The following is a 12,268-nucleotide window of genomic DNA, read 5'->3' as shown; positions in this document are numbered from 1 at the left end:
GGCTGGAAACTTTAAGCCTGGGTATTATGGAAATATTTTTATATTCCATATATATATTTAATTGCATTTGCTAAAAACGCATCTCATTTAAAGTCCCAAAACCTCTCCCTCTTTTTTATACATTTATAGGGATGGAGGCCTATGGTTGTAATTTATCATATGCCTCATGTAAAGTCCCAACTTCCCCACTATTTCAACATTATTAAGGGATGGAGATGCGTTTCAGGAGTGGAACAAAGTGCCTCCACAGATTTACCACTGACAGTTAATCATGCATTGTCATTCTTTGACTAGCTGACCCAGGTTGATGCGGTTCGCTCTTGGTTTGGTGGTGTTTTGGTTTGGTAGGCATGATTAGTTCCATTCTTGTATTTCTTTTGTTTTTTCCAGTGCTCTTTTTTGCTAGACCAGCTATAGGTAGGGGCATGGTCAGGTGATCACCTGTCCCCTATCTATTGATTAGCACTCCTGTGCTCCTACTGAGGAGACTTTAAAATTCATAGTTAGGGACACAGAGTGCCTTGACGGGACCTGCAGCTCACACAGGTATTTGCAAATGCGTGCAACTAAACCTCTGTTTTTAATTCTTACAGCTAGACAGGTTAATTTGGTTTGTTGCTTTTTTGGTTGGTAACTTAACCTGGGTGTTATGGAAATATTTGTATATTCCATATATATATTTAATTGCATTTGCTAAAAATGCATCTAATTTAAAGTCCCCAAAACCTCCCCCTCTTTTTTATACATTTATAGGGATGGAGGCCTATGGTTGCAATTTATCATATGCCTCATGTAAAGTCCCAACTTCCCCACTTTTTCAACCTCCCTCACCTCATTCAAAGTCCCAGGGCTACCCTCTTTTGTCTCTTTGTTCACTAAGGTTCCCTAACAAACCTCTGAGGGTTTCACAGAACAGCTGTATTTATACTGAGATTAAATTACACACAGATGGCCTCTATTTACTAATTAGGTGACTTCTGAAGGCAATTGGCTCCACTAGATTTTAGTTAGGGGCATCAGAGTAAAGGGGGCTGAATACAAATCCACGCCACACTTTTCACATATTTATTTGTAAAAAAAAAAAAATTAAGACCATTTTTCATTTTCCTTCCACTTCACAATTATGTACCACTTTGTGTTGGTCTATCACATAAAATCCCAATAAAATACATTTACGTTTTTGGTTGTAACATGACAAAATTTGGAAAATGTCAAGGGTATGAATACTTCTTCAAGGCACCGTAATATAATAGATTCAACAAAGGTAATACGTCTTTACAGTGTCAGCAGTCTCGCCTTCAAGTGAATTCTGGAGTCTTCCTGCCAATACTCATGTAAAAACAGAAAACAGGGAGGGGGAGAGTGCCGACCACTGTCTAAGTGCAGCAGTGATAGGAAGATTGTGTAACACAAGCATTACTCTTGGTATTCAACCAGTGGCGTCCTTCTGATGGTACTCAATGGAGATAATTAGAGGGTGGATACAGAGCAGCTGCCTATCCTTGTGGGGTCCAAAACTATTGTACTGATGAAAGCATTATGAAGATTGAAAATAAAGTGACTTTGTTTTCATGATATTAATGAAGATAGAGTGTACTTACAACTGCACTCGGAGAACGACGGTGAGCAATCCAAATACCAATCCAGCCAATAACCCCAAATCCAAACCCAGGATGATGGCTGCGATACAGGTGAACACCCAGATCAGCTGAAATAGAACACAAGATATCCCGTATGTCAGGGGTATTAATTTAAAATTCATAGAGGTCCAGTCACTAAATATTTCTTCCAGTAGGGGGTGCTATTACTTCATCTCACAGCCCTCCTTCACATCACATTCCCCCCATTTACATCACAGCGCAATTTTTTATATCACAGATCCCTTTACAATACAATGCCCTCTTACATTGCTTCCCGCTTTACATCACAGCCCCCTTCGCATCACAGCCCCCTTCGCATCACAGCCCCCTTCGCATCACAGCCCCCTTTGCACCACAGCCTCCCTTTACAATATAGGGCCCCCCCACATTTATATCACAGCCCCCCTTTTGCATCAATCCTCCCCCTTTTAGATCACAGTTCCCAATCTTTACATTACAGTCCCCCATTGTTCCATCGCAGTCCCCCATCTTTACATCACAGTCCCACCCCCTTGACATCATAGCCCACCATCTTTACTTAGCAGGCCATTACATTTACATTGCAGCCCTCTATTTACATCGCAGGTGATCCTTTACATTACAGCCCCCTTCACATAAAAGTCCCTACCTTTTACAATACAGTGCCCCCTTTACATTATACCACTCCTTTTACATCACAGGCCCCCTTTACTTTGCCACCCCTTCAAATCAATGTCAACCCTTTTATATGTCGGTGGCACAGTGGTGTAGTGGTTAGCACTTCTGCATAGCAGCACTAAGGTGGCTGGTTCAAATCCCAACCACGACACTACCTGCCTGGAGTTTGCATGCTCTCCCTGTGCCTGCATGGGTTTCCTCCCACACTCCAAAGACATGCTGGTAGGTTAATTGGATCCTGTTTAAATTGGCCCTAGTATGTGTATTAGGGTATAGGGACCTTAGATTGTAAGCTCATTAACCACTTCCATACCGGGCACTTACGCCCCTTCCTGCCCAAGCCAATTTTCAGCTTTCAGCACTGTCGCACTTTGAATGACAATTGCGCGGTCGTGCTACACTGTACCCAAACAATTTTTTTATCATTTTGTTCCCACAAATAGAGCTTTCTTTTGGTGGTATTTGATCACCTCTGCGGTTTTTATTTTTTGCGCTATAAACAAAAGAAGAGTGACAATTTAAAAAAAAAAACACAATTTTTTACTTTTTTATTTAATAAATATCACAATTTTTTTTTAAAAAACTTTTTTTTCCCTCAGTTTAGGCCGATACGTATTCTTCTACATATTTTTGGTAAAAAAAATCGCAATGATCATATATTGATTGGTTTGCGCAAAAGTTATAGCGTTTACAAAATAGCTGATAGATTTATGGCATTTTTATTTTATTAAATTTTTTACTAGGATTTGCGATTTGCGATTGTTTTACTGTCACCGTGACATTGCGGCGAACACATCGGACACTTTTGACACGTTTTTGGCGCCATTCACATTTATACAGCGATTAATGCGATAAATATGCACTAATTACTGTATAAATGTGACTGGCATTCAAGGGGTTAACACTAGGGGGTGATGAAGGGGTTAATATGTATACCTGCATTGTGTTATAACTGTGGGGGAAGGGGAGTGACTGGGGGAGGTGACCGATCTATGTCCCTATGTACAAGGGACACAGATCCGTCTCCTCTCTCCCCTGACAGGACGTGGAGCTCTGTGTTTACACACAGAGCTCCACGTCCCTGCTCTGTCGTTACCGATCGCGGGTACCTGGCGGACATCGCGACCGCCAGGCACGCGCATCAGCATCTCGGGGACGCGCCGGGCGCGCTCGCGCGCCCCCCAGTGGCCGCAGGAATACAGGACGTCAATTGACGTCCTGTTGAATATTCAGAGTCACTGTGGAGCCGTCATTTGACGATGGCCCGGTACTCTAGTGGTTAAGGACAGGGACTGATGTGAATGTACAATATGCTGTGAAAATGGAGCGAGCCATATAATTAATACAATATATATATATATATATATATATATATATATATATATAGCAGCCCCTCTTTTACATTATAGCACCCCCCTTTACATTGCAACACCTCTATTACATCTCAGTCCCCCTTTCCATAGCATTTCACTCTTTACATAACCTGCCTTAGCAATACAGCCCCTTAACCTTTACATCAGTGTGATCATCCCTCCCCCTTCATAGCAGAGGGAGTGATTAGTCTAGATGAAATGAGGGAGCTTCCCCACTACTCCTTTTGTTTGTTTGGGACCAGTAGCGGCTGGTGTTTTTTTGTTTGGGGGCGGCAAATAACCAAGCCCCCCCTATTCCCCCCCCCCCCCGATGTCTCCTGGGCGAGTCACCGCCACTTACCCCATCTAGGCGGCAGGCACGGTCAGGGATCGGGCATTGGCAGGCATCTGAGGAGCAGCGGCTGGGATTGGGTATCTGAAGAGCGGCCAGCGGCTCTTCTCCTCCCCACTTCTGACGTGCATTTCTCTCCCTCCTCCTAATCATCCAATAGGATCGCCTGTCCTTTCAGCCAAACACGATTGGCTGGGAGGAAGATCAATGTTGCAACAGCAAATATTCATTCACTGTTGCAACTCAACTGGGTGGGCTCCAGATGCAATGCTCTGCGTCCCGAGCCAACCCTATTTTGAACAGCCGCTGTAATTCATGCGCCGGTGTCCTGAAAGGGGCCGGCAGCATGGATAGGGAGGGCGGCAGGGCATGAATGAGGGGTGGCGCCCGTGTGCCCCCTTGGGACCACGCCGTGTCATAGCAACCAATCTGCCACTTGTTAACTTGAAAAGCAGGGCCGTTCCTGCCTTCCATTCAGAGCGATCGCTCCTCCCACCATCTTCATTCCGCCACTGCCGCTGCTGTCACCTTCACAGCAGGGTAAAGAGGATACACAGGCAGCTAAATGGCATACAGGACTGTCACTTGGTCTGGGTTCGGACCGAGGTCTGCCATTTATTGATGCCTGCTGTATGTGCATAGTTTACATATATTGATAATCAGTCTAAAGTATTAAAAATAAAGGGAACGTGCACATTCCTATAAAGCATTTTGTAGGTAGGTAGAGCTGGGAAAAAGTTTTGAAAGACATCAGAGTACTACATTGTGCTACCACGTTAGGTTTCTAGTGGCGTAGTCACATGGTTATAACAATTTACAAGCTACAACAATCTTACAATTTACCAGTTACAATTTTATAAGTCACAACAAATTTACAATTATAGCAGTTACAATTTTACAAGGTAAAAAACTATTTTACAATTTACCACTTACACTTTTGCAAGTTACAACAATTTTGCAATTTATGAGTTACAATTTTACAAGTCACAACTTTTTTAATGCTGGTTTATTCTCAGAGTGTTCTACACCCATTAAGTCTTTGGTTAGAGTTCATTCACAGTTCACCGAGAGGCATTGACCGGTGGCAGTGGTAGGCCCCTACCCTAGTAACACTAACCTAACCAACTTACTTAAGTAAACTATCCTAGTAATTGGAAGCTCTTTTTCACCTAACACAGCCAAAGGGCCTAAAGCCCCGTACACACTATCGGGCCTTTACCCGGCCAAACTCACATCGGAATTCCGACGGAATTCCATCGAAGTAAAAGAGAACATGTTCTCTATCTAAACTCCGATGGAATTCCTCGGAATATCAGATGGAAAAACTCAGCTGGGGCATACACACGGTCGGAATTTCCAATGGAAAAAGTCTGTCTGACTTTTTCCATCGGAATTTCCGATCGTGTGTACGGGGCATAAGGGTTCCAAAGGCTCCCTATGCCCTGGCTGTCCAAAATCCACATACTTTGGTATGATTAGCAGATTCTGGACACCAAGGAAAAAGGAAAACAGACCTTCAAAACCACAAATAAATACATCTGGAGCCCACAGTAAAACTCAGTGGGCCAGATTCACAAAGAGTTACGCCGGCGTATCAGTAGATACACCGACGTAACTCGCAATCTAAACCCGTTGCATGTTTAAGTGTATGCTTAAACTGAGATACACTTAAACCTACCTAAGATACGACGGCCTGCGCCATTGTATCTTAGGGTGCAATATTTCCGCTGGCCGCTAGGTGGCGCTTCCATTGAGTTCGGTGTAGAATATGCAAATTAGTAGATATGCCGATTCACGAACATACGCTTGCCCGTCGCAGTAAAGATACACCGTTTCCGTAAGAGGTATGCCGGCGTATAGATAAAGCTGCCCCCTAGGTGGCGTATCCTATGTTAAGTATGGCCGTCGTTCCCGCGTCGAAATTTTGAAATTTTACGTCGTTTGCGTAAGTCGTCCGTGAATGGGGCTGGACGCCATTTACGTCCACATCAAAACCAATGACGTCCTTGCGACGTCATTTAGAGCAATGCACGCCGGGATATTTTAGGGACGGCGCATGCGCAGTTCGTTCGGCATGGGGACGCGCTTCATTTAAATGAAACACGCCCCCTACCCGCCGAATTTGAATTCCGCCAGGTGATTTACGCTACGCCGCCGCAACTTTACAGGCAAGTGCTTTGTGAATAAAGCACTTACCTGAAAAACTTGCGGCGGCGTAACGTAAATCAAATACGTTACGCCCGCCCAAAAATACGCCCATCTACGTGAATCTGCCCCAGTATCTAAACCAACTATCAATTGTAAAATTGTTAATAATAGGGCTACCACGGAAGAAAAATATTTTCTAAGATATAAATAAAGAAAATTCTATGTATAACCAGCTATACACTTTACATTAATATTAATAGGTACAAAAGCGCAAAGCCAAGAAAATACACAATTTGTTTTAACATCTAAAACCGCACGTACATTTCTCCCTAGGGATGAGAGGCCTGTGGTAGTTCCTATCATATGCCTCATCTAAAGTCCCAACCCTACCCCCCCCTTTTTTGACACTATCCAGGGATGGAGATGCGTTTCAGGAGTGGAACAAAGTGCCTCCACAGATCTTCCACCGACAGTTAATTATGCATTTTCATTTTTTGACTAGCTGACCCAGTTTGATGTGGTCCGCCTTTAGTTTGGTGGTATTTTGGTTTGGTAGGCATGTTTGGTTCCACTCCTGCATTTCTTTTGTTTTTCCAGTGCTCTTTTTTGCCAGACCAACTATAGGTAGGGGCGGGTTTAGGAGATCACCTGCCCTCTATCTATTGATTAGCACGTCTGTGCTCCTTTTTAGGAGACTTTAAAATTCATAGTTAGGACTGCAGCACACGGAGTGCCTTGACGTTGGCCTGTAGCTTACTACAGGTATTTGCAAATACATGCAACTAAACCTCTGTTTTTAATGCATACAGCTAGACAGATTAATTTGGTTTAGTGCTTTTTTGGTTGGTAACTTTGAGCCTGGCTATTATGGAAACATTTTTTATATTCCATGTATATATATATATATATATATATATATATATATATATATATATATATGTATATATATATATATATTTAATCGCATACTGCTAAAACGCATCTCATTTAAAGTCCCAAAACCTCCCCCTCTTTTATCCATTTACAGGGATGGAGGCCTGTGGTAGTTCCTATCATATGCCTCATCTAAAGTCCCAACCCTATCCCCCCTTTTTTGTACATGTCTCCCTTTTCTGTTTTTGTTCTACACCCATTGAGTCTTTGGTTAGTAGACATGTGCACACTGAAATATTTCATTTTAGAATTTTGTTTTTGTCCAAAAAATAAATTATTTTGTTACTCCCGAAATTTTTATTCATTTCGTTTTTCGTTAGAAATTGCATTCGTCCGAAAATCTGAATGAATTGAGGTTGAATCTGTCATTGAAGGCGATCGTACATTTCCGGTCGAATGTTCCACCTACAAGCTAGCTATAGCAGAATTCTAATGTTGTATAACTAGTAATAATTATATTTATTTATTAATTATCATTACTAGTCAACCAACATTAGAATTTTTCTATAGCCTATGGGCTGAGCATTTTACCGGAAATGTACGAATACAGCGCCGTACAGTTTAGCTGCTCCGTCAAATCTTCTTAGAACTTTCGACAGACACCATAAACCTTCAATGACAGATTTGACGTTTGTATGTTTTTCGATGCTTTGTAAAATCTTCGTCGTTTATGTTGAATTGTCAAGTTAGTTCTAGCTATTTTACTGCTCCTCATCTTTGGTTACAACCAGCCAATAACATTCATCGTCATCATTATTTTTATTTTACTTCCCCCACCCAATTCCAGCAGCAATCTTTTCTCTCTATGTCAAATCTTTTCTCTCTATGTAGAATAATCTTGGACTAATAGAGTTAAAGAGGGGGTTCACCCTATCGACCAAAAAAAAAAATATTTTTTTTCTTTTACCTTAAAATCAGGCATTGTAGCGCGAGCTACAGTATGCCTGTCCCGCATTTTTTACCCCCGTACTCACCTTGTAGTCGTCCATCGAAGATACCGGGGAATGGGCGTGCCTATGGAGACGGAGGATGATTGACGGCCGGCTCTGGCGCATCACGCTTCTCCGGAAATAGCCGAAATAGGCTTGGTCTTCACGACGCGTGCGCATAGCCTGTGCGCAGGCGCCGTGAAGAGCCGAGACCTACTCCGGCTGTCTTCGGGGAGAGTGACGTGCCAGGGCCGGCCGTCAATCATCCTCCCTCTCCATAGGCACGCCCATTCCCCGCGGGAGCCGAAATCTACGATGTCCGAGTACAAGGTGAGTACGGGGTTAAAAAAATCGGGACAGGCATACTGTAGCTCGCGCTACAATGCCTGTCTCGATGGTAAAATGTGTCGGGGGGGGGTGAACTACCGCTTTAAGGTTAGGCACATTCAACCACAGGTTCCATAGACACAGATTGTTATTGTCAGCGTCATGTCGAATCTCCTATCTATATCAAACTGTTGTTGCAACGAAAATAAAGCATTTGTTTATGTCGGAACTTTCGTATTCTGCGCATTCGTTTTCATTTGTTAAAACCATAACGAAAATACCTGGAATTTGGACGAAAATGTATTCGGACAAAAACGAATGCACATGTCTATTGGTTAGAGTTCATTCACAATTCACAGAGAGGCACTAACTGGTGGCAGGGGCAGAGCGCTGCCCTAGTAACACTAATCTAACTAACCCAACATATAATCACATAATTACAAAATTAATTAACAATAAAGACACACCAAACTGCTTATATAGCACAGCCTGTAATTACAAGACCATTGGAAACAATAAACTATTGCAATTGCATATCCCATCTATGAAAGGTGTGCAAAATTGTCCAAAAGCTTGTGTGCAAAACCACAGAGCCCATACAAAGAACTAGATAAAGGATTAATAGATGGATCCAAATATTATAAGTATTATAGTATCCATTTATATTGTTTTATTCAGCTTTGAACAGGAACCACTAGCTGCCAGGTGATGAAAGTTAAACATCATAGATTAATTTCTAAGAAAGAATAAATATAAGAGGTTTGATTCAGATTTGGTTACCATGGTTGGCCCATATGAGTCCGGTATTGACCTAGGTCACACAGCCATGAATAAGCACTGATTTTGTGCGAAACGTCGGCTGTTCCCCTGTTCTTATTGTTGTGATCTGGTGATGTATTTGCTGTTCATTTAATAAAAGACAACCTGTACGGTTTTTGGAGTGCGGCCATCCATCCTTCATCTATTTTTTAGGTCACACACCTCTCTAGTCGTAGCTTTTTTGCTTAGGTATTTTAACCGCTTAAGGACCGCTGCATGCCTATTTACATCGACAGAATGGCACGGACAGGCATATGGGAGTACAGGTACGTCCCCTTTAAGATGTCGCCGTCTGGTCGCACCCTGACCGGCAGCGGTGCAGTCGCGAGCTCCGTGACCCCGACCGTGGGTCCCGCGGACTCGATCACCACAGGGATACCCGCTATCGTCTCACGGAGAGATAAACCCTGGGAGATGCTAATGTAAACAAGTATTTCCCCGCATTGCCTAGTGACAATGACACTGATCCCCGCTCCGTGTAATCGGAGCGGAGATCAGTGTCATGTCACACACAGCCCATCCCCCCTACAGTAAGAATCACTCACCAGGTCACACTTAACCCCTACAGCGCCACCTAGTGGTTAACCCCTTCACTGCCAGTGTCATTTTTAGTAAACAGTGCATTTTTATAGCACTGATCGCTGTAAAAATTAAAATGGTCCCAAAAATGTGTCAAAAGTGTCCGATGTGTCCGCCATAAAATCGCAGTCACAATAAAAATCGCTGATCGCTGCCATTACTAGTAAAAAAAAATTATTAATAAAACTTTTGCGCAAACCAATCAATAAACGCTTATTGCGATTTCTTTTTACCAAAAATATGTAGAAGAATAAGTATCGGCCTAAACTGAGGAAAAAAAAAGTTTTTTTTATATATTTTTGGGGGATATCTATTATAGCAAAAAGTAAAAAAATATTGATTTTTTTTCAAAATTGTCGCTCTATTTTTGCATATAGCGCAAAAAATAGAAATCGCAGAGGTGATCAAATACCACGAAAAGAAAACTCTATTTTGTGGGAAAAAATTCAATTTTGTTTGGGAGCCACGTCGCACGACCGCGCAATTGTCAGTTAAAGTAACGCAGTGCCGAATTGCAAAAAGTGGCCTGGTCTTTAACCAGCGAAATGGTCCGGTGTTGAAGTGGTTAAAGCAGGCGTCGTTTATAATGTCTGACCATTGTTAATCGCTATAAGGTTTTGTTTTTTTTCTTAGTATTTTTTTTCTTTAAATACATATTTATTGCTCTTATTATATTTAGGCATGCGTTGGGCTTTGTTTTTTGGTTTTCTTGAGTACTTTCTGGTTGTTTTTGGTTTGTTATGAGACATGCTCTTTCTATCATTTGTATACGTGTATGTGTTTATAATAAGAAAAATGTAAATAAAATCTGATTGAAAATTAAAAAATATTAGAAAAATATCATGGGGCAGATCCACATACATCTGCGCCGGGCGCAGCGTATCTAGGATACGCTACGCCGCCGTAACTTATCTTTTTTAATTTGAATCCACAACGAATGCGCGCCATAAGTTACGGCGGCGTAGTGTATCTCTCGCGGCGTAAGGGCGCGGAATTCAAATGGATCTAATGGGGGCGTGTTTTATGTTAATACGTCGTGACCCGACGTAAACAGCGTTTTTTTGGAACTGCGCATGCGCCGTCCCTGGGGGTATCCCAGTGCGCATGCTCGAAATTAAACCGGAACCCGCCAATGCTTACGACGGTGACGTCATTCTATGCAAATTCCTATTCGCGAACGAATTATGCAAACGACGTAAAAAATTCAAAATTGTACGCGGGAAGGACGGCCATACTTAACATTGAGTACGCCTCAGTATAGCAGCTTTACCTATACACCGGAAAAAGCCGAATGCAAACGACGAAAAAAAATGCGCCGGCCGGACGTACGTTCGTGGATCGCCGTAAATAGCTCATTTGCATACTCGACGCGGATTTCGACGGAAACGCCACCTAGCGGCCGCCGAATAATTGCAGCTTAGATCCGACGGCGTACGAAGACGTACGCCTGTCGGATCTAGCCGAGATGCCGTCGTATCTTGTTTTGAGGATTCAAAACAAAGATACGACGCGGGCATTTTGAAATTACGCTGGCGTATCAAGAGATACGCCGGCGTAATTTCTTTGTGGATCTGCCCCCATATATGTATGGATCATCAGCCGCTAAATGCGCCGAGAAGTCACAATCCAGGAAAAATAAACTAAAAGTCACTCACTGCTTCCATGTAGGTAAGTCAAATGTAACATTCATAGATGGATATGCAATTGCAAACATTATAATTTTTTCCAGAGGTTTTGTATTTATAGGCTTCACTATATAAGCAATTGAGTCTCTTTATTGTTTATTCTGTTTGGTAATTATATGATTTATACAAAAACAGAGAAGGGGAAGACACATATGTGTAGTTTTAGATCAGCCTTTCTCAACCTTTTCAACACGGAGAAATCCTTAAAAAAAACGTTCTGGTCTCAGGGAACCCCTGATAAAACGTACTGGCCTAGATTCACGTAGGGCAGCGTAAGTGTGGGCGGGCGTAGCGTATTGTATTTACGCTACGCCACCGCAACTTAGAGAGGCAAGTGCTGTATTCACAAAGCACTTGCGTCCTAAGTTACGGCGGCATAACGTAAATGTGCCGGCGTAAGCGCGCCTAATTCAAATTGTGAAGAGGTGGGCGTGTTTTATGCTAATGATTCGTGACCCAACGTGATTAACGTTTTGAACGAACGGCGCATGCGCCGTCCGTGGACGTATCCCAGTGCGCATGCGTCGGATAGAATGCCTAAGATACGTCGAACACTGCCAACGATGTGAACGTAACTTACGCACAGCCCTATTCACATATGACTTACGCAAACGACGTAAAAAGATACGCTTGTTCCGACGTCCATACTTTGCATGGGCTGCGCCACCTAGAGACATGCTTTATCTTTACGCCGGCGTATGTCTTACGTAAACGGCGTAACTAAATGCAACGGGCGCACGTACGTTCGTGAATTGGCGTATCTAGCTCATTTGCATATTCGATGCGGAAATCAACGGAAGCGCCACCTAGCGGCCAGCGTAAATATGCACCCAAGATACGACGGCGT

General features: G+C 42.8%; 1 protein-coding gene across 1 annotated transcript in view; it reads right to left on the bottom strand.

The window, feature by feature from the left end:
* Window positions 1-12,268, bottom strand: part of LOC120909327 (pendrin-like) — a 135,110-nt gene that overhangs the window by 17,065 nt on the left and 105,777 nt on the right. Inside the window, exon 13 of the mRNA XM_040321075.1 lies at window positions 1,602-1,708. Coding sequence (XP_040177009.1) covers window positions 1,602-1,708 — 107 coding nt within the window. The remainder of the gene's footprint in view (window positions 1-1,601; window positions 1,709-12,268) is intronic.

The sequence above is a fragment of the Rana temporaria genome, chromosome 8 (assembly GCF_905171775.1).
Source record: "Rana temporaria chromosome 8, aRanTem1.1, whole genome shotgun sequence".
NCBI lineage: Eukaryota > Metazoa > Chordata > Amphibia > Anura > Ranidae > Rana > Rana temporaria.
Note: the sequence above shows the minus strand (reverse complement) of the source record. Positions and strands in the feature narration are given on the sequence as shown.